Source organism: Gobio gobio (genome assembly GCF_949357685.1).
Source record: "Gobio gobio genome assembly, chromosome: 2".
In the NCBI taxonomy this organism is placed as follows: Eukaryota; Metazoa; Chordata; class Actinopteri; order Cypriniformes; family Gobionidae; genus Gobio; species Gobio gobio.
In genome coordinates, this window is record NC_137098.1 from 47,121,549 (window position 1) to 47,145,971 (window position 24,423).

The window sequence follows — 24,423 nt, forward strand, 5'->3', positions numbered from 1 at the left end:
AACAGCTTTGCGTTACATTGCTCTTTGGAGTAATAATCCACTGTGGACAGAGAGTGTCCTCCGATCTGTTGAAGTATATTGCGGCTGTCCTAAAAGCCTAATGTAATCCAAGAAGAAAGGAATATAAATTCACAATATAATTAATACATCAACATCTCAAAAAAACAAAAAACTTGATGAGATATTGTAAATGTCGAAATGTTAATGTTGTATTTGAGGTTTAAAATACACTATACAACTAACAGTGGTAACACTTTACAATAATGTTCATTAGTTAGCATTAGTTCACTACATTAGTTAACATGAACTAATAATGAACTGCACTTATTAAGCATTCATTTAATGTTAATTTCAACATTTACTAATACTTTATTAAAATCTTGTTAACATTAGTTCATGCACTGTGAACTAACATGAACAAACCATGAAGAGCTGGATTTTTATTAACTAATGTTAACAAAGATGAACAAATACAGTAACCAATGTACTGCTCATGGTTAGTTCATGTTAGTTAATACATTAACTAATGTTAACAAATGAGACCTTATTGTAAAGTGTTACCCTAATAATTTCAGTTGTGTGTAAACTGTGCAGGCCTGTTTCCACAAAATGTTGACACGATTTACCTTAATTGCATTTTAATTTCTTATAATTGTGTTTAACAGTGTATCTTTCAGTTGTGATTACCATTCAAAAGTTAATTACGTTTTTTTATTTAAAAACGTATTTTATGCTTTGTTTATATCAAGGCTGTATTTATTTGGTAAAAGATACAGGAAAAACAGAAATATTGTATAATATTAATATTCAGCAAAGCCATTACTCCAATCTTCAGTGTCATATGATCCTTAAGAAATCATTCTAATATGATGATTTGGCCCTCAAGAAATGTTTGTGCTGCTTAATATCTTTGCGGAAACTGTGAAACCATATTTTTCAGGATTCTTTGGTGACCAGAAAATTCAAAAGAACAGCATTTATTAGAAATAGAAATCTATTGCATATTATACATGTCTTTACTACTAACCCAAACATTTTTAACGTATCTTTATAGTTTACAGTATGACGTTATATCTCACATTCTGACTTTTCTTTTTTCTTTTAATATTTATCTCACATTTTTTTACTCTGAGGTGGAAACAGACTTCCGTAGTAAGCAAAGGTTTAATTTAAGCATAAATATTTCAGTTGTGTGATCCTTTGTGAAACAACCTCCAGGTTAAGATGGAATACAGTCCACATATGAAAGTGCTTTCTCAGAGAGAGGAGAAATCTGTAATAGTATTGCCACGTCCTCATGGGAAGGTGAAGGTAACACCATTGCAGGCTAATTATGAAGTTCAAACAGGAGGAGTGAATGAACGCATAATATATTTTTGCTCGTGATATATGCCTGTGCGTATTCATTAAAAAAAAAAGTAAAGAAATAAACGTCCCTCACTCAAGGATTTAATGCTCTTATTGGGCACTGATTCAGTGATAAGAACTTTAATTGAAACATTCCTCACATATCAAGCTGTTGGTCCAATATTAAAGCTGTGGCTGTAAAAACCCACTCCATTTACAGAGCAGTGATGATGATGATGATGACCATGATGATAGGTTTTAAGGTCAACCTATAAAGAATGACTTTTTCTTTACCCCCTTCCCCTTCTGTGGCCTCAATTTAAGAGTTCTTTCTGTAAATCTTGACAAAAGAAAGGGGCTGAAAGCAGCCGTCACTCTGACAGCATGTTTCAGTTCTTTGTCACAGGAAGTCAAAACAAGACCTGCAGTGTGCAAAAGGCTGTCACACCAAAACCCTGGGAAGAGATGCAGAACTGAGGAGAGGAAAAGGGTTTTGTATTTGAATTGAGCAGGTGAGCTATACAGATGCCCTGTTTACTTGCAGAAGGTTCTGTAAAGAGATGACGGAGGGTGCTGATAAGGAGGCGGCACCTGGGGCCCCTGGACATTGTTTAATTCACAGCTACAGTTTAGGTCATGCTAAACCAATGATATTTAGAGTGAGAGGCGAATTACTATTTAGAGTGGAATTATCCTTTACTAATGAAACTGAGCTGTTCATGGTCTGTGCACGCTTTAATTCACTGCGTGATTGGTGTGATATTTCACCAAGGTCAGAGAGGACTTAAAAATTGGCATTTAGCTGTAATCACATGATCCAGTGCAAGATACATTTTTCTTTGCTGCTGATGATCTATCCAGGCCGCATTTTACTGCAGAAGTATTGATGCTGAAATATATACGGCTTCATTGTGTCCTTTTTCACAGGAATAAGACCAATTGTTGAGTATTTGCTCTTCCCGGCCTTAGTTTTGAACCAAGTCTTAATTCCGGGGTACAAAAATCTAATTTACAATTTAAAGTCAGAGGAAAGAAAACGTTCCAGGGTTTTTCATCACATAATGCTTTTCAGTTGCAACCAAAATGCTGAAGGTCCAAATCAATGCAGTTTCAAAGCCTCTGGAGCCCATCGAAGCGCTTTGAAACTGCATTTATTTGGACCTTCAGCATTTTGGTTGCAACTGAAAAGCATTATTTGATGAAAAACCCTGAAACGTTTTCTTCAAAATACTTATTTTCGACTGAAGAAAGAAAGACATGAACATCTTGGATGGCATTGGGGTGAGTAAATTATCAGGACATTTTTGAACTAATCCTTTAAAGTGCCTAATATTCTAAAACAGTTATTATTAAAAGATCAAATTCAGTTTTTATAATGGGTTTTAACGCTTAACGTGAAACCTTGTGTATTGTGTATTTATATTGTTAATCTACTTGCCTGTACAAAGTATGCATCATCAGTAAGGTGATGCATATGAATTTGGTCTTTTAATATCTCTGTCTTACTACATTGTACTTACACAAACCTTGTAAAATGACTGGTACATTTTATATATCATTTCATAAATCAAACGTACAAAAAGACACTTTAAAAGTAATTTTCACGAATTTGATTAAATCGCTTAATTCATGTGGATTACTTTTACTGTCTATTTGAGTAAATTAATTAATACATTTTTGGGTGAACTATAAAAAATGTAACTGGAAAAAAATATCATAAGTTATTCATACTACTAAAATCAAATGATCAATCAAACATAGGACATTGGTAATACACGCAAGTTTCCTTAGGAAATCAGGAATTGATTCTGTCTGATTGATCTGATAAACGTCTTTTCTTCGCATGAAGCTACTGTATCACATTAGACTTTAGAAGATTAATATACAGTAGTCTTTTGGTATTTTATGCCAGTTAGTTGATCATTTTGGAATCTGACAGCTGCAGGTACTTCATATGTTGTGGGAAAAACAGCTTGGACATTCAGCTAAATTACTTCTTTTGTGTTCCATGGAAATAATCATGTATTTCAGGTGACATGAGGGTTCAGATGAAAATCCTGTATTCTTGCTGTGAACTATCCTTTTAAAACGGGGATTTCTTTCTTCCTTCTAGCTGATAAATGTAGGCTTCTGCAGGGTGGAGAGAACAGTGATTGAGGCTGATGTGGTGTGGCATGTTGTTTTGAGTGTCAGTGGTAAACCCATGTGTGAGCATCACTCTGTGTGAGTCTGCCTGGCAGGCTGAAGGACTCAAGCTGGGCTAATCCCGAACTCCAGGGTGCTCTAGCTGTGCTTAAACCCTAAACACTTCTCAAAATAGGAGTCACTGCAATCAGCCTATGTCGTGTCGGTGTGAATGCTGCCGTATTCCTGCGTCTTTCTTTCTCTCTTTTTTAATATCGTTTCTCATCGTTACTTGTTTTATTGTCATTTCTTCACCTTGGTTTTTTTTTTTTTCTTACATTGTGCTGTGTGTTACTCTTTCTCTTCTGATTGATGTCTCATCTGAGTTCAAGGAGCTTTCTTTTAAAGATCTCTAATCAATAAATGCTTGGGCTTACTGCTGCTGATGTGGCCTCTCTTTCTCTATCTCGCTATTGAGAAAACGTGATTGAACACGGGTGCTGAACGGAATAAAAAAAATAAATAAATAAATAAATAAATATATATATATACAGTGGCCGCAGGCAGCAATGAACATGGTCCATGCTAAATAGAAAAACAGACAAAAGTAAACAAGATTTAGAGAATGACAATGCAGTTGTTTGGTAAAAGAAAATAAATTAAATTAAATTAAAAAATCATGAAAAATGCGTGTATACAGTGTACACTAGGTTTTATTTAAAAAAAATGCTTTTGAAGTCTCTTGCGTAGTTCACAACGGCATTTATTTGATCAAAAATACAGTAAAAACTAAAATATTATTACAATTTCAAATAACTGTTTTCTGTTTTCATATATTTTAAAATGTGATAATTCATTCCTGTGATGGCAAAGCTGAATTTTCTGCATCATTCCTCCAGTCTTCAGTGACACATGATCTTTCAGAATTCTAATATGCTGATTAGCTGCTCAAGAAACATTTCTTATTATTATCAACGTTGAAAACTATTGTGCTGCTTAATAATTTTGTGGAAACTAGTACATTTTTCCAGGATTCTTTGATAAATAGAAAGCATAATTTAATTGAAATAGAATATAGAAGTATCTGCTGTCACTGTTGATCAATTTAATGCATTCTTGCTGAATAAAAGTAATAATTTCTTAATCAAACTTTTGAGCTTTTGCAATTTATTTTGAAGCGTCAGTGAACCAAGTGTGAGGTTCTAGATCTAAAATGTATGCTTCAAGTCAAGAGTTTAAAAAGGGTTTAAAAGCAGAAGTGCCAAATCAAGCTCTCAGTATCGGATCACACTGCAGTATTTATATGATAAGATATGCAGCACATGAATTATTGTAGTTTGGGCAATTCCAGCTGTAAGTTATGCATGAGCGACATCAACATCAAAACTCATAAGATCTAAACATTATGCTGTACAACCCTGGTGTTTTATATTTTAAGGGAAGGGAAGGGACGAGAAGATTTGCACACTGATATAGAAAAGAATCTAGTGAGAAGTTTTCAGTTGCTCTGGGAACGTGTGTGTAACCCTGAGAATGACGCCCTGCAGGAGCTGCAATAAAACCTTGTTAGAAGTCAGAGAAGAAAACTGTGTCTGTTAATAAAACTGGGCAATTGACAGAAGAGCATGATTCTTGCTTCACAAATGGAGCAGGAACAAAAGAGGGACTTGGAGAGGATCAGCAGCGAGATAAGAAATAACTGGAGAGATAACTCAAGCCCCTTAGCCCTTAGTAAACTAATGAGAGGCTGTTTTTCTGTCTTTCTCTCCCTCTTCATTTATTTGTCATGTGATCTGCAGAGACAAGTGAGTCAATGCATTCCATGGCTGCACCTATAGGGGTATATTTTGGGGCTGGAATGTGAGCGATGATGCCAAAGTTGGTGTCTAGCTGTGCCCCCCGCCTGCCGAACTTCAGATGGATTCCTGAGCCGCAGGCAGAGGCTGCTACTGCTTAGCCCATCAGTGACTGAAACCCGATACCTCCAGTTCTGAGCACAAGAGAGTCCGCTAAGCTCTCCTTTTTATCACGCTAAGTCAGGGCAGACTGCTATATATTCTTTGTCCCTCATCGTCATCGGTGTGGGTGTCACTGATCTGCTGGAGGACATTATTATTAAAAGGGAACATTTGGTGAGACTTAAAGCTGCTGTCAGTAACTTTTTTTTTTGGGGTTAAAAATTATCCAAATTAAAATTGAGCAAGTACATAACCAGCCAGTGTTAAAAACTATCCCCTGACCTTAGCCCGGTTCACAACGGTTAGAGTGTATTAATGTGTTATAATTTGAGTGGTACTGGTGGATTTCCACAGGAAATTCGAGCATGTCTTTGCGTCATTACGTCACATCTGTATACATAAAGAAGGAGTCCGACTAGTCGTAGTAACTCATGTGAGGAACGGATAGCATGTTCCTCAAAGCAGCTGGAATAATTAAATATATAATTTTGATCTGATTGTAATCCAGAAAGGGCCAAATGACAATCATCAGTGACAAATGGAGATTCACCCCTAGTCAAAAGCAAAGATTAGACTATACAGAAATTGAAATCTACAGGTAACACTAAAACCCACTAAATGCACGTAGTCACGCAATGCTGATGTTGTTAACATGAACAATTTGATAATGAGGTATAACAGTATAATAATTTGCACGGTTTGATGTGTTATGAGCTAAAGGATTTTTTCTCAGTCGGTCTGAACAAAAGTGGCAGACATGATACTTGTTCAGATGACATTTTCTGGTGAAACGTTATTATTTTGGTCGTACTTCCAAGACGTAGTATAGTATCTGTACCTCTGAAGTACAGTAAATCCACACCGGTGCGGTGACAGCCTACAAATATTACTCCTCGAAACATTAGATTAATCTGTGCTGAGGAGCTGTGATGATCCACAACCCACGTAAAGATAATCATTCTGCAACTAACTGCAATTCCAGATTTAGAACAGAGATGGCGACAAAGAGGCAAAACTTACGGACTGCAGCTTTAAGGCACTTTTGCATCCAATGATTAATGTTGACAATAAATATATAGTTTCCTCCTAAAGCCTCCTAAAATGAAAAAAATTGCTGTGTCCACACCATAACTATAACGATAACAGCATAGAGGACCAACTAGTTTTAAAAGTTTTTTCTAGCTGGTGAATGATTGACAGCCAATCAGAATCCATCCTGCTTTTAAGATATTAGGTAATAACAGGAACGTTTCTTTAAATCTCCTTTTCTATTTTTCTCGATAGGTCCTATCTCTTCGGCTATGGTTTCTGTCCATACTCTACTAAAAAGACCATCTTACTGTATGTTACTTAGCTCTGATTTAGTACGGTTGTAGCTGATGAACTAGAAAGACTTCGCTGGTAGACTATTCTACTTTCATGTTTTTTCTTGGTTGCCAAGGTCGGTAGTGTAGTGTAAGCTAATTTATCAGTCTGTTAGGGGCGAACCATCTCATCAGCATCCAAAACAGAACATACAGTATGATGAGCAGCCAAGCAGGGTCTGAGTGTGGCTGAACCCAGAAATAATACACTTGCTTCAAAAGGTCAACAAAAAAATGTGGTGGTGTTTATTTTGCTGTTGGTGTTGAAATAATAAGTCCTAGGTCTCACTTTCTTTCTCTTTCATATTTTACACTAAATAAAATGTTATGCTGTAATGGACTGGCCATTTTTATAGCCTGAGATGCTGGGATAGGCTCCAGCATCCTTATGATCCTAATGGATGGGTGGAAAAAATGTACAGGCTCTCGCAAATAGTACGCTAGCTTTACACACAAACGTGCACACTTTATGCCAGTGAATTGCATTCAGTTTAAATCAAAGAGACATTTTAAATTTCACTACACCACTGATCTAGACAGAAAGTATGGCTATCAATCAAATTCACTGCAGATTCACAGCACTGAGCCATTTATTCCCATTCTCTACACTGATATATGATATCTGCCAGGCAGATTAATTGACTTTTACTTGGCCATTTTTAAATTGACATCAGCAGATAATCATGCCCACTTTGAGTGATTAACGGAAATGTTCCTCCCTCCTCTATCTGTTCCTAAGTAGCTTTGATGATAGATAGAGTGTTACACGCTACAATTCAAATGTTTTTTTTTTTTGCTGAGTAAAATTTGCTCGGCTTCAAATTCATGGCTTCAGCTTCATCATTTGATTCCTTTGGTTTAAATACTCTGAGCAAAGCCCAAAGCCTTTCATTTGTATTGTGTCTACAGTGCAGTTTTTAATCTTGTGTATGTGTCTGTTTGTACCTACTAGGTATGACATCTGGGGCCGAGCTGTCATTCACCCTGGAGCCCAGTGACATCATCGCTGTTCAGGAACAACCTCTGATGCTGCACTGTCAGGTGGAGGGGATCCCACCTATCACCACACAGTGGAGACGCAACGGAGCGCTGATTGTGGAGGACCAAAACTACGTCATGTTTGCTAACGGCTCGCTTCTGATTGGTCACTTCCAGAAGACCAAGTCTGATGGCTCATCTGATGAGGGAGACTATGAGTGCATAGCCCAAAATTTCTTTGGGCTGGTCTTGAGCCGCAAAGCCAGAGTGCAGGCTGCTAGTAAGTAGCATTTCAATGTGTTGTAATTGAGAGATAAGACCTTGTTCAGTTCACACTCCGCTAATCCCTCCTGTTCGTTTTTTTTTCAAGGGCTTTTTAATGGCAAATACTCAAAAGAAAAAAAGAAAAAGAAAAAACTGTATACAACAATGGTAAAATTGCTAGCAATTGTTGGTTCAATTATATTAATATAATACTCTTAATATTGTCCCATCTGTTTCAGCTTAGCTTGCCGTCCGATGATGATAATGAAAATATTTTCTTTATTTAGTATTATATTATATTATATTATATTATATTATATTATATTATATTATATTATATTATATTATATTATATTATATTATATTATATTATATTATATTATATTATATTATATTATATTTATTATATTATATTAATTCATCATGGAAGGCAGGTAATGTTTCATGCCACTCTTAAAAGTGTCTCCGCCCCAAATGGGTCACCCCTGTGAAAAATGTCTAGATACATCGCTGGCAGCAGATATTGGTGCTGTTAGATTGTCCCGCTAAGCTAAAGTGAGTTTGATAGAAGCCACTGCCAGCTCATTTGCAGAGCGTTCTGAGTCTTTCACAGAGCACACAGTGTTGGAGCACGGCGTGGTGTAAACTCAGGCTACATTAACTTTGGATGAACTGAACATGAGGGACGCAGGGGGCTGGGACAGGCCATTTGATATATGGACAATGGGCTCCTTCTATTTCTGAAGATAAATTGGCTTGTAGGATCCAGTCTGCCTTTTGTGCGCTGCTGTGGCGCTCCCAGTCGTGCTTGTGTTGTGATTTATATTACTAAATCTCTGCCTCTTGTATTGAACTTAACTATTAAACCCGGCCATGCTGTGCTCTTTTCCCTCTGCTTTTGTCGGTGTCACAATAATCTGGAGTGCTGTTGTTCACCCGCTTGCTAGTCACAGGCACCAAGGCTAAATTTGCTTTTCTAGGCGTCCATACCCACCGTGGCCCTCTATGAATCGGGCCTTGTTCCCATCCAGTGCTGAAACGTTGTTACTGTATTGTGCTTATGATTGGATTTTCATAAACTCAGCATGTGTTTATGGCAACTAAAGATGACTTATTATCATTTGTCCGCTCTCATGTCGTCCAAAATGTGTTTGATCTTTTCATACAGATGCTGGGTAAATATAAAGGGCATACGAAGAAAGAAAACAGAAGGGCCTTATGGAGGGTTCTTTATGTTCTCTTTAGCGGTTAGCAGGAGGTAGTTGTGTTGGCATAGTTGTAAATAGTATCCGAGGGGAGAGCAGAGTTGGTCATTAAATGGATGTCAGGCGAGTGTTAATTTGAAAGCGCACTGCAGTGCTAATGTGAAAGTGTGTTTTTGTGATGATGTGTGGAATTCAGGGTCTCTTGCTGTTATTATATGGTGCTTCAGAAGGAATAGGCTCTTAGCAATCAGGTCCTTTCTCTTCAACTTCAAACAATCACGATTTGCCTTACAGTACACAACTTACCTTGCACTTATAAGATTAACTTTGGAGAGAACAGCAGCAGGAAATGTTTGAATCATCACTACTTTATTTGATCATTTATTTAAATATAAATGTATGCATACCTTTACATAAATAATTTATATTAATGTAGATATGTATTTATAATATATTTTATGATAATAACACAAAGTAGTAATGACTCTTTTGCTCTCTGCTTTTCTCCCAGGTCATATTTGACATAAACGTATTATTTATATTTTATAATGTTTTTTAAAATTGTAATTTAGTAGTCCTATTTAAAATTGTGCGTTCCATTTATTGATCTTGATTCTGCTTACTGCCAGCTTGTGTACATAAAAAAGACGCATATCATCCATAGGGGACATGGCCTAAATGGACAGTTTGCATAGATATTGAGCTTTGTGTTTAATTCAGTGTGGTCAGTGATGACATGCCTAATTTAACATCTTTTTATTGACCACATCATACGTTTGCAATTGATTCTGCCTCCATAAAGCAAAACAGTGTCTGCAGACATTTAGCTCTGTGGCCGTATTGTTTGACACAGAAAGACATCTCCGCCTGCGGTCTTGTCACACACATGGGCAGCCCATGCGGTGCCATATCTGAACACAGCAGTCCATTTGTTGGCCTTGCAGTGAGGTGTGTGTGATGTGAGGATCGTTGACTTGTGCATGCACACGCACACGGTGAAGTGAAACTGACACACTGTGTGTAGACGGTGCACTGCTGTGTTGTGGAACATACTCTGGCTCCGCTCCCAGTGGGCCAGTGGTTAGTTGCTGGCCTCTGAAGTTACGTCGCCTCTGCCACGCCACAGGGAACAGCCATCTCCGCTCGCTGGACTGGGGAACCTTTAAACCCACACTCTCTGGGATGCTGATTGCTAAAGGTCAGCGCATAGTTACTTTTTAGCGCCTTTTTCGATTTCTCATCAGGGCTAGAAAGGAGTAAGTCTGCTTTCTGCATAAATTATGGGTGAACAATAGCTGGGAGATAGAGTGGGATGCAAATCTAATAGCATAGGAGATGAAGATCTATTGTTGGACTAAATTATTGGCAAGCAAAGCTGGGTGGACAAGCATAATGAAAAGCATTCAGATAAAAGCGAATTGTTATGTGGCAGAATGTTTTCTTTATTATTTTCATACAATGATTGATGTAATGCATTAGCTATAGGTACCATCAATATACTTTTCCATCAGATCTGGGTGCACACGAAATGAGCGCATAGTGAGAGGTAAATATGGAATAAGAAAGTGCTTTAATACATTTGAACACAGTTGCATGAAACAAGAAGGAAATGAATGGCACATTTAGAAAGAAATGACCTGAAAAATTAGAAGATAACAGCTGATAAAGTCTCTCAGGGATGAAGCACAATGTTGACTTTCTCTTTGAGTGAAGGTGATACTTGTGAAGGAAATGGGTATATTTTGAAATGTTTAATTAATAGAGCGATTTTTCTTCTCACATATTGTGACACATCCAAGTGAAATAAATGATCAAAAAAATATTGGGTGGGGACTTGGTTGGTTGTTAATTGGAGGAAAGCAGATCTGAATGTGATAAATAAATCAGATCATAAAGTCAGGGGTCAGAGAAACCTTGATTGTTATAAGGAGTGTCTTGTATGGAATACGAAAGCAAACGGGTAGCCAATGGAGTCTGCGCAGAGTAGGAGTAATGTGGAAAGATATCTTTATATATGTGAGGACCCTAGCTGCGGAGTTCTGAATAGATTGGATCTTATTTATTGATGTTTTGGGTAAGCCTTTCCTATAGCTCAAACAGTAGAGCATGGCGCTAGCAACGCCAATGTCATGGGTTCGATTCCCAGGGATAGCAAGAACTGACAAAATGTAAAATGTGTACCTTGAATGCAATGTAAGTCGCTTTGGGTAAAAGCGTCTGCCAAATGCATAAACGTAATGTAAATGTAAGCCATAGAAAAGAGAATTACTGTTGTCAAGTTGTGAAGTGATGAAAGCATGAACTAGGGTCTCGGCATCGCTAACATTTAAAAACAGACATAAGCAAGTGATATTACGGAGGTCAAAGAAGGCAGACTTAGTGAGTTAGGGAATGAGAGGAAGGAAAGAGAGAAGAATCAAAGATTATGCCAAGGTTTTTGAAAGTGATGGAAGGTTGAACCAAGACTCCAGCAACATTAACATTGCCAACACAGAAACAGGATGTAATTTGACGTGAACCAACAAGAAGTAGATCTGTTTTATCAGTGTTGAGTTTGAGAAAATTACTGGTCATCCAAGCATTTATAGCATACAAGCTGATATGGAGTTAGTGGGGAAAGGAGCATTGCGTTACGGATGTGAAGTTGGGTATTATCTGCATAATAAAAAACCTAACATGCATTTAGAAGATAGATATGATGAATTTTCATTTCATTCCAACTTTAAAGTTTTGTGTCATATATTGTCTCTGACTGGTTAATCTAAGCCCTGGTTTCACAGACAGGGCTTAGATTAAGCCTAGGCCTTATTTTAATTAGGACATCTAAGTAGCTTTTATAAACATGCTTTTGAAAAATACATTAGTGGTGTGCATTTTGCGACAAAACAATGGCACTTGCATATTTTAAGATATGCCAGTGAAAGTTAAAACAGCTCAAACATGCATTTTAGTCCAGGGGTCCGTTCTTCGTACGTTGCTAACTCTGTTAGCTGGATTTGATTGTTGACGATTTGGCATGATCTTGGATTGTTTGGTTTTTCAACACTCATCCTGGACTTGCTGTCATAGCAACAGGTCCTGAAACTTAAACCTACTCACGAGAAGGCTTATTTCATGTAATAAGGATTAGTTTGCATCTTTTCAAGCGCCGTTGATACTTAAAATGTGTCCCAGCCACTGCTACTTTATTACAAGAGTTCCTTACTGAACCAGGGGCTATAATAATTTTAAATAATAATATAAAATGTATTTGAAAATAATATTATAATGTTGTGTATAATAATATTATAGACACAGCCACTTGATTGAGAGATTTATTTTTGATAAAATAATTACTTCGCAGTTTTACACACATGCTGTACAGTTAATTTTAATTTGTCAGCCGCGCATTAATTTGAGTGGTGACTGATATTATGGGAGTGGCTTGGTGCAGCGCAGGAGAAGCAGAGAACTTGATCTTGACCCTTAAGAAACTTTAATTAATGCTGACACGTAACAAATCTGCTTCAAAGTTAATAAACATTTTTATTAATTGCTTATTACAACATTGAAAGAAAAAAATGTTAAGGGTGTACAAATACTATAAAATCGTGAATTTTGCGTTTTTTTTGTTTGTTTGTTTTTTTTTAACGTTTTTTGTCAGGTGGCTTTTTTAATTAAATGATGTCATGACGTTGCTGTCTTGCCGCCAGCCAATCGCTGCATTGCTGATCGTAGTTTCGAGTATTGATGCATCTGCCCTCTTCAGGGAACACAAGAACGCGCGGTAATCTTAGACAACTTAATCCAGATATTTTAATCCAATCTGCAAATTCGTTTGAAGAACCAAATTAGCCAGAGATCAGTTATCACGATTAAAAGATCTGGGATCTGTCAAATAATCTCAGATGTATTAAGTGAGGTACGAAGAACGGAGCCCAGGACTAGGCTTAAGCCTGGTCTGTGAAACCAGGGGCTAGTGTACGAATTAGGTGCTCCAGGGTGCTTCGAAGAATACCATGATTTTATCATGGTACATGGCCAAAAACGTAGTAATATCTGGGTACATGGCAAATACCATTGTGTCATGTCAAAAAAAAAAAAAACATGGTACTACACAAGGATTCATTCATAGACCCTGAGACCGTATTTCTGTAGAGTTGGCTATGCTATATAAAAGCACTCCAACGTCCAACAATTCTTTCCTTTCATGTTCAAACCCCATTAGCACAACCTGCGCTCCTAGCACATCCTTCAGTTATTATAATATGTTTGTAATAATAGTCTTCCTGTTTGTCAGCTTGTGTGTAATGGATGGCCCAAGCGTTGGCTAATATTGATCAGTGCTGTTGGATCACGACTGATACGAAGGTCACTCAGTGACCTTTTGATCCCTGCACTGAAAGCTTGAGCATTGACAGTGGGCTCCATCTTAATGAAGCATGTGACCACTGTTTGAGTCTTTGTACATTTTTTTCTTTTATTGTCTGACCTGTGACAAATATTTAAGTGATTTAGGTGAGAGAGAGTGTGTGCTTGGTTTCAAAAGGAATGATGAGTGTCTAGAGTATCAGGGTACCAGCGCTCAGGGCATGGCCTCTTTATCCATGAATCTTTAGAAGTGTACAGGATAAAGGAAGGACAGGCTTAATGGCCAACTGAAGTCTCACTCTCCTATCTGCAGGGCAACTCTCACACAGCTGAAATGACGTTCTTTTCATTTTACATTGGTACATGTACGTGAGCAGGCTTCCCTTAGGCCTACAGCTACAATCAATGAGACGCTAATAGTTCCTACACATGTCCTGCTGGAGATGGAGTTTGATCTTCAAGTCATTACATGGGTTTTTTTTACAAACTGCCTTGGGTTTCGTTTTATGACATGAGTAAAATCCATAGTTGTATTTGAAGTCATTAAGTTGGGTCTTTCTTCATTCTGGCATTGGTTTATGTTGTTCTCCATCTCATTTTATCTTGCTCTGTCTGTGTGTGGTACTAGTAAACATATAGTAGGGAATTTTATGTTTTATGCTGATATTTAGGACATCTTCATCACATTGTGTTTTTGCTTTTATAGTGTTGGATTGCGCTTTATAACTGTACAGTGCACCCTGTGGCCGGTTGCATAAACTGTCTAGATTACTTTTATGCAAGTTAATAACTAATTCAATTATTTTCTTTTTATATACAGAAAAAAAGTAAGTTGTACAGGTTTGAAACAACATAAGGGTGAGTAAATGACAAGATTTTAAGTTTTGCCTATCTTTCCTTTAAATTAGGATTGAAGTGGAAATACATTCTATTTTCTAAATGCTTCAAATGGTGAACAATTTATCCATGCATACATTTCACGTTTAAACATTTTTTAATGATTGTAATTTTTATTATCATAACTAGATCTTCCAATCAATGACAGACTTCACTCTGGTGATGTACTCCAATCATTTAGGGTCAGATTTACAAATGTACTGCCCAAAAAAGCATGTCTTAAACCAGACGCTAACTGGTAGATTGCATTGGTCATTATTGAAATTATCTGTCTGTGTTCTTTAATTTGTGCGTTGTCAGTATATCTCGTGCAGAAATTTCCACCTGCATCTGCGCTTTTTTGGAATTGCACTCTCAAGCTAATTTGCCATTTAGTAAATCTGGCCCGTAGTCTGCATAAACCCCACCCCTTTCTCGCAAGTGACTGTTAACTCGCGTTCTGCCAATCTGCTTCCATCTGATCAATAACCAATGGAGTGAACCAAGTCCCCTCCCTGCCCTACAAATTTTTCTGTTTCACTCAGAAGATCCAGAAGAAGATCTGTTGCTACTTCCTTTACATCACTGCTATGATTACAGAACGTGCTGTGATGGGTCTGTGTAAAGAAAGCCAATGTTCAATGCTCAGATTCAGTGAGTTCATTCAGCGACAAGTTCATCAGATGGGCTCAAATCAATAACTCATACTTCTTTTTGTGCGATTTCATAAAATACAGCCCATAAGAGTCATTTGTTCCACCGTATGTCTGTTATTGAGTGCTGGCAGTGAAGACTATGCTATAGAACAGCATGTCTGGCATTTTTTATTCACGGTACACTGTCTTTTTATCTCACCACATTCAATTCAGACGGCATGCTCGGTTGAAATATGATATAGTTCGCTGTTGCGCTGCAGATTGAATAGTGCAGAAAGAAATGCTGCTCGTAATCGTGGTGTGTTATAGGCACAAACTCATTTCCCTGTTGAAGATAACAAATTATTAGAGACACTTATAGAAGGTGATAACAGGATGGAGAGTGAGAGATTTCATGTGCTGTGTGCAGTGTACATTAAGAAAACTCTAAAGTCTTTTCAAATGAAGCAGTATATTATCCTCCCCTCTCTCAATGAGACGTTTACAGTAGAAATGAGATAAATGTACCTGGTTCTTTGCTGCCAAGGGGCTTTGTGACACCCCAGGCAGGCTGTTTGTGTAGCCAGCACATTGAGTCTAATAAAAAGAGGGAGATGTGTAATGGCCAACCACCAGTCGGGCTGCTTTAGCATACAAGAGGCTTTCCACCCATTACAGCGCTCTTTCATCCTTTTAGACGCCACCAGTGTTGCACAGGCTGTTAGGAGAGCCCTTTCTCCTGCTAAGTGAGGTGACATAGATCTGCTCCTTAGTCCTCAAACTGATCAAAAGACTTCTTTTTTTTTGCCCTCGTTTTTTTGTGTCTTTTCTGGTTTTGTGCGCGTTTTTCGAGACACCGGCTCAATTTGCACTTTGGGGTAATTTCGGCCCGCTGGCGTGAAGAGAGAACTCTGCCATTGCAAAAGAGGGTGTGATTAGCGAGGCTCTTTACAACCCCCCTCAGAAAAAGACCCCTTCCGCCCCCAAAACGGCCACTTTTTCCATAAATTATGCTTCCCCTTTTTGCTTGTCGGCCGTTTCTGTGAGCACACAGTCGGGTGCTGAGCTCCCGCCGCCGCTCTCAATCACATGGCCCTTTCAGGAAACACTTATTTTTGTAAATGTTTCGTCTTTGATGGCTTCGTTGCCTCTTTTTATCCATCTCCTCCCTTTTTTCGTTCTTTCTTTCTGCTTTTCGTTTGTGGATCCTCATTAGCTGGGCCTCAGGAAGCTTTTCATAGTTTGAATGAATCATGGAAACGGTACAGTGGATTGTGACGCACAGTTTATTCCTGCTTCCTGCCCTCCTCTTGAGCCTGTCACCAAGCAACTGATCATAAAAGCCCCCACCCATTACCAAACAGCTCTCCTTGATCAATCCTTATGAATGTGCTTTTATTCTTTTTTTTAAGTGTCAATTGTTAAAGAGTTTAGGCTTTGTTAAGTATTAATTTATTCTTTCTCACCCTCTCATTCAGCTTTCTTGTGCTGTAATTGACCCTGTCAACTCTGGAGGGGATTTGCTTGAATTAAGATGGAAAAGCTAAACCTGAAAGAAGAGATGAGGCCAGGGACTACTGAAGAGGGAACTGCAAATAAACACAAACAGATCGCTACATATTCATATATATATATATATATATATATATACACACAGCTCTCTGCAGTTCAGCACAGTTTTGGATTTGACACAGGATAAGAGTGCCCGGGGTACGGTCACCCGGGGTTACAGATGAATGCAAGAGCGGTAAAAAGGCAGATTGTAAAGAGCATGGGAGAATGAACGAGAAGCAGGATGCTCCAATAAAAATCATTATTATGAGCTTCCCTTCAGACATTTCCAATCTGATTTGACATTTTTGTTGGCCGTCGTGTGTCAACAACTAATCCTGGGTGTTGAATGAGAGCTGTTTTGTTGGTCAAACCGGAGGGGAGTATGTGTTGACACATAACCATCAAAGCAGAGGCGGTTATAGGGCTGTTGTGCAGGGTAATGGGGGGAGGGGGCCTGCATTTTCTCTGGATTTCACCCCTTCCATGTTCTCCTCTCCACTGGCTTTCCTCTCCATCACTCAACAATCCATGCCCTACCTCTCTTCTTTGTCCAGTAGCCAAGCTCCTCCCACTCAACCCCACAATCCCACATGCCCCCTCTCTCCTGTTCAGAAGCCTAACCGCACCCCACTGACATGGAGCTCAATGACACATGCTTTCAGGTCAGGACTGCTTCACAATGTGGCATGGAGAAGAAGGGAGAAAGAGGAAAAGTGCTTGAGAGGGAGAGAGCCCTAATTAAGAGAGAGAGAAGGATGGTGGGTAATTCACAGGCCCAAATTAGGACACTTATTGCTTTTTTGTGTTGTGGGGTTTGAGTGTCCGATATAGCTACTGTATGTGAGGTACTAGTGAATATTTTTAAATCAGCATTTGTATTTCCACTTTTTTGTTTGTGTGGTTTTGGCTCAGTATAGCTCATACATATGGTGGCAGATTCTAACAAAACCATGAATAAAACCCATCCCACACCATTTGTGATACAGACACACGATACCACAGATCATGTGGCCTGTCGCCATTGCTTTTCTTAATTGTGTGTTCGTGTGTGTTCTGGGACTTATGGGGACTCATGTCACCGTTAGGTCCCCATGAGGAAAAAAGCGTATAAATCATACAGAATGAATTGTTTTTTTGTTTGTTTTTTTTGAGAATGCCTGTAGTTTTGTGTGATGAGTTGGTTTAGGGGCAGGGTTAGTTTAAGGAGAGAGAGAGACGGGCAAACACATCCTTATATAGACTACTGTTCAAAAGTTTGGGGTTGGTAAGAATTTTTTTTTTTTTTTTTTTTTTTTTTATGTTATTGAAAGGATTATCTATTGCTCACCAAGGCTGCTTTTATTTGATTAAAATATAATAAAGCAGTATTATGAATATTATAACAAATAACTTTTCTCTCATTTAATATATTATATATCATTTAATTTGTAAATTTATTAAATATAATTTACTCCTGTGATGACAGCTGAATTTTCAGCAGTATATTATATAACCATGGTGGTTATGTCCCTAGTGCAAGATCAACCTTCGTTTTAACGTTGATGCATTGTGAGATGAGCAAAAATACTGAAAGGTGAGATCTGGAGCAGTGAGCTATTGAATAAGAGAGGGCTAAAATTAGAGTCAATATAGAATGAGATCAGCCCAGGGACCCTGTAGCATCTGCCATTATGCCACAGTGTGTAATTCACTAGAGATGAGCCATCAGGAAATTCAACACCTCGCTCTTCTCACCTTCTCTGGAGAAAGTGTTTTAACAGTTATTTGTATGCTCCACTCTAAGTAAAATGACACACGAGAAGGGATCATGGAAATAGACCATCATTTTGCAATCTTGTAGCACATGTATCTCACTTAGATCTCGAGGGGAGCTCGAGTGTTTTCTCTCGCTTGAGGGTTTGAGGGTTTTCTATCAGTATTAGCCCTTTTGAACCTCAAGTAAGATATTAATACTATGAGAAGTGCAGTAGTTGTAACTTGACTGCGTTTGATGTTTGAGCAGAGATTTCACACACCACACATGGGAGAAGACTGTTTTAACAAAAATAAAATAAATTAAATAACTTTTTTCACATTAACTTTATTTGTTGCACATTTTTTGATGCACATTTTAGAATATATTTGGTTCTTTTTTCATTGTATTTTATAACAATGTCTTTTACAGACATAAATAAATTAATCCACCTCAGGTGAGTGAATACATTTATTAGGCACGTTTTGGAAATTATATTTTCCATTTTATATATTCAATCTAAAATTTGTGATGCAAAATCCAAAATTTGCATAAACATACATGAATGGAATCCCAAACTTCTGTCTTTTCGCTCTCAGGAAAAAAAAATCACCTTTAGGGGAACAACAGCTTGACACTGGGGCAATGCCTTTTATAGGGACAACTTTGTACCTTATTTACCCCGAAAAAGTTCATAGTTGTACCTTTAGGGTACATATTATACTCTAAGGCACTGATATGCAACTTTTAGGGGTACAACATTTTCCTTTGAAAGTACTGCCCCAGTGACAAGCTGTTCCCCTTAAGGTAAAATTTTGCTAATTTTTCTGACAGATCATCTTTCCAGATCATAATCATTTAGGGATGTGTTGCTTTCCTTGTGTAAGTCAACATATTTATTCCCTCATGTATTCAAGGAATCTGGGCAGTTTTCCAGCAAGGTCAAGAACTAAAGGTAAAAGGAAATGAGTCCCATCTTAGATTGCTCTGTTCCACATGCATTTGCCTGTTAGCATCATAATCTAATCCAGCCCCTACACTTGCAAGTAGACGTGAGCCTCTCTCTTTTTGTTGGCACGGCTTGAATGGGTTGAGAGGTGAGTGGAGAGATGGCTCACAGCCAGAAAAGGAAATGGGTACATCTGAAATTCACACACTCTTAAAACTGGCAGAGGGGAGAGCAGAAGCAGCTGTCCCATAAACATAAACTGCTGTGGGTTGGTGTGGCAGCCTTCCTCACATGTATCATTCATGTCTGTCTGTCTGTCACTCTCTACTTCTCATGTTCTGTTTCTTTCTCTTCCATTTCTCCCATGGTTTATATCCCTTTCATGACACCTACCTCAGAGTGTTCCCACATTCCTGTTTCTGTTCTTTTTGCAGCCTTTCAAAATTCTTGCTCTGTTTTCAAATCTCTCTTACTCTGCCTCCTCTCTCTCTCTCTCTCTCTCTCTCTCTCTCTCTCTCTCTCTCTCTCTCTCTCTCTCTCTCTCTCTCCTTCTTCTATGCCTTTTAACAAGTCTGTCATTCTAGCGGTAAGTTGGATGGCATGCTGATGATAAATGGTAGTCTGAATCAGGAAAGAAAAACAGCTGTCATTCACACTCCAATCTTCAGACTGCCTCTCATTTCTTCACAGCTATGAGTGGTCACTGTTCTGCAATTCACTGCTAATATTTTCTCTCAACACCTATGATGATAATGTTAAGCACAGCAATAGAAATCTGCCAAGATGGTCAATTGTATAATATGCTGTTCTAGAATCAGAACTAACTATTTTGTAGGACTAGTAATGGCATTAACCTTGACCATAGGCTCCACTCATCTTGCTTCAGGTCCGCTTTAAAATTCAAGGCCATTGTTAAGAGGATTTTTCCACTTGGTTAAGAAGGGAGCTTCATTTGGAGGCACGTCAAGGGGCAGGGGTTGTAAATGGATTCTGTCCGGATGTCTTGGGACCACCCCTGCTTTTCCCAAACAAGCAAGTGAAAAGAGGGCCTGTGATCACTCTTTTCTTGGTTTTAGAGTGTGGGCTTTAGGGCTCGTCGAGAGAATTCCTCAGTGATGGAGGTTAAAGGCAAGGGCTTGAAGGTCAAAAAGGAGGTCAGAGATCATTGTGAGGCAGGACAACTTTTCCTTGATGGGGCACCTCTTTAAGTGTGGAGTGTGTGTGTGTGTGCACATTTCTAAGGAAGAAAGAGAGACTCTTTTCAAACGAGTGAGAATATTTCAAGTTTATTACTTAAAGACTCTGTTAAATATAATATTGTCTTATTTGATTATTTACATGTTATAATATTTATAATATACTGATTTGGTGCTCTAAAAAATGTCTTATTCTTATTACACACTCTGGGTGTGTGCGTGTGCATGTGGAAACTGATATATTGCTGGCCGAATTCTTTGAGTAGAAAGTTCAAAAGAACAGCATTTATATTTTGAAATATAATTTTTTAGGTAACGGTGTAAAAGTCTTTACTGTCACAATCAATTTAAAGCGTCCTTGCTGAATAAAAGTATTTCTTTCTTTCAACAAAATCGTACTGACTCCAAACTTTTGAACAGTAGTGTATTTCTTTATTTGTGTATTTGTGTGTCTTTTTGCCTCTAAATTGATTTCCTGCTGAAATAGCTCTTATCATTTTGTCTGTTTGCTCAGAGCCCGTGTTTTTGTCTTCCTGTTTATGTGTTGTGTGCCGTGTGCCAGCTCTCTCTGCCAGCTCCTCCCAGAAGTCCCCTTTCCCTCCATATCCACTGCCCCGTCACCGCGCTTCACTACACTTAACAGCACCTTTACAGCCAGCCAGTCCTGTTAAACACACTTTACAGGCCCCAAGCCATCCACCAATAAAAACTTCTCTCCCTGAGCCATCCACCAATAAAAAAAAAACTCTTCCTGTCCGCCCCCATTCAGCAGACATCTTGTTGGAAGTTTGGCGGAAAATCGTAGGAGCTCGAGAGGAAGAGGATGAGGAACAGATGAAGGGTCTTACTAATCTTCTCCTGTATCTCTCTTGCCTTCGCTGATATTCTCTCTGGAAATTCTAGATGGGATTGTTGTGGGGTGTTTTGGACTTCAAAGAACATCCATCTTTGTCTTTAGTAATTTAGTACAACATTTTAGCTAAACGTCGATGTCTCCCAAGGGATTTTAGCTAAATGTCGATGTCTCCCAAGTGATTTGGCGGGCAGATTTCATGATACAGCTTGAGGAGCTTGAAATTGCTGTGTTGATACATTTTCAATTAAGTTTAGACGGGACATATTGAATGGATTAGGTTTTAGTTACATCACAGCCATGAATGATGATTTGACCAATCAGAATTCCAATCATTCTATATTTTAAAAGATTAGCAGTCATGATTAAACAATCATTTGTAACTTTCTAGACCGTTGCAGGTCGAGTTAGTAACATTAATTGTAGAGCATTTGATTGGACAAAATTCTGTGTAGTGCATAATGAGTCATCATCAGTATTTTCTTAGTTCCATCTTTCTGAAAGAAAAAGATTAAACATTCTAAATATGGCAGATTTAACTATTTTGTCAACTAGCATATAGATTAGGCGTAGAGCTAGCATACTTTAATTGAAGAGTTAGTTCACCCAAAAATAAAAATTGTCATCATTATTCACCCTCATTTTAATTTCCTTCTGTTAAACACACACACAAAAACATATATTTTTAAGAATGTTGGTAAAAAAAATGTTGGTGACCATTGTATTAGGACTGCACAATATTGGAAAAAACTTTCAATATATATTGTGATAAAAACAATTTCACCAGATCACCAGATTCAAGAATAATTAATTCTAGAATATTAACTGGGGTGATTTTCTAGGGGAGTGTATCTGCATAGAAAATAATAAACAAATTACAAGCATGGATAAATACAATAGAAGAACGATACAATTGAAATAAGCAGTGTTTTTTGTTTTTAAGGTACAGAAATTGAATAATCAAATGTAAAATAACAGTTTTCACTGTATACATCATAACTAATATAATTAATTAATACAATGTACCTTTGTTAAAGCTACAAAAGTCATTTTCTCTTTCTCTTCTGTATTTTGATCACCGTTGGTGACACAAACAGCTGCGGGTGCAAGGACTTAATATAAATGACATGAATCCATTTTCTTTCCCGATTGTTTACAACACATAACCGACTGTGTTTATGAGGGTACTCGCTGAGACAGGCATTTTGACTTAATTTTGTGTGCACATGTGCACGCGTGGGTTTAGGCTCAAAAGAAAGAGAAATTAATTTGGCGTTCACGTGCTGTCTGTGTGGCTCTGTGTGTGCGCACAGAAAACAGCACGCGAGTCCTCTTGCGCTTGATGCCTAACTCAACTTAAAAACACATGCAAATGATAATATTTCACTCTATGATGGATGAACTTTGCAATTAATCTGCGAATGACTTGCGTTCTGAACCGGGGTGAAGCTGGCCCGTACGGATCAACTTCGATCCCTATACTTGACATGGCGCATCCTGCGATGTGACTATTAATGGTAAAACAATATATCGTGCAGCCCTACATTGTATGGACACTTTTTTCTTCTTCTGTAGAACATAAGGCAAGGCAAGGCAAGTTTATTTGTATAGCACATTTCATACACAGTGGCAATTCAAAGTGCTTTACATAGAAATTAAGTTAAAATAGTCATAAGCGGAAAAAAAATTAAAATATATATAGTTTTACAGTTATAATAGGAATTAAAAGGAAATAAAGTAAATAAAATAAAATAAATAAAGATAAATAAAATAAATAAAGATGAAATCCCCTATCTGGGGTGGAAGAAAATGGAGAGTCAGGTTTACTTTAAAAATATTTGTCAGGTAACTGTGCGTTTAGACAGTACCCTTACAGACAAATCTTCTTGGCCTAACTTGAGGGCGTTCTCTAGATGTTTTACCCGCCAGAGCAGATCTAAACGGGTCTTCCTCGCATCGGAGGGAGTACTCAAAAAATATTTGTCAGGTAAATGTGCATTTAAACATTACCCTTACAGACAAATCTTCCTGGACAGGAACTCCAGGGCTATATCTCTACTTTGTTCGACCGTCAGAGCGGATCTACACAGTCCTTCCTCTTACCACCAAGGCTATACAGATCTATCCGTCAGAGCAGATCTAAACGGATCGTCCTCGCACTGGAGGGATTTCGATTTATCGCTCCCCCGTCTCTCAACCTCTTCCACCCAGACAGCCTTAACAAAATAAAAAATAATAAAAAATAAAAAGTATAATTAAAAAATAAAAATAAAACAGGGTTAAATTGAAACACATAATTAAAGTGCAAGCAGTTCGGACAAAGCACTCCGCTCATTCAGTAAATGCATAAGGGTGTACTCACACTAGGCACGATTGCCTTGTACCGTGCTCGAGCGTGATTGTCCCCCCTCCCCACTCCCCCGCTGGCCTGCACTCACATTGCACTTAACATACCGGGCCGGAGCACGCTTAAGTCATTCACGATGCAACTTTTTGTTTTGAAGAAGACAGGAAGAAAAGCGCTTTCGCTAATAGACTGCCTAATACATTTATAATTTATGCCGCGCAGCGATTTTCACTTGATTGCACTGCACATATCAGAAGATTATTACGGCGGCAGCTGACTTTGACGGAGGAATTTGCAGCTTTACCCGCAAACTTCAATTCATGTTCATCAATAAGGTGAAAACCAGAACCATTATAAACCTAAATATTATTGAATTAATTGAAAAGTGTATCCAAGTAGTAATAGTTTGGTGTTTGCTGATGTAATGTTGATAGTAGCGCGCAGCTGTTCCGTGCTCCAGCACGGTTAGCGCTCACACTGCATGCGAACCGCGCCCGAGTCCAACTGAACCGTGCTCTGGCCCACCTCTTCCAAGCGAGCCAGGGCCGGCTAATCGAGCCGCGCCCGAGCACGGTTCGGATCACTCACACTAGTCAAACGAACCGCGCTTTGGTGGTCAAACGCACTCGGGCACGGTTCAAACTGGCTAGTGTGAGTACACCCTAAGATAAGGTGCAATCAGTCGGATGTA

General features: G+C 38.3%; 1 protein-coding gene across 1 annotated transcript in view; it reads left to right on the forward strand.

Annotated features, from left to right (window-relative positions):
* igdcc3 (immunoglobulin superfamily, DCC subclass, member 3) overlaps positions 1 to 24,423 on the forward strand; it is an 85,095-nt gene that overhangs the window by 2,508 nt on the left and 58,164 nt on the right. Inside the window, exon 2 of the mRNA XM_079844913.1 lies at positions 7,746 to 8,051. Coding sequence (XP_079701039.1) covers positions 7,746 to 8,051 — 306 coding nt within the window. The remainder of the gene's footprint in view (positions 1 to 7,745; positions 8,052 to 24,423) is intronic.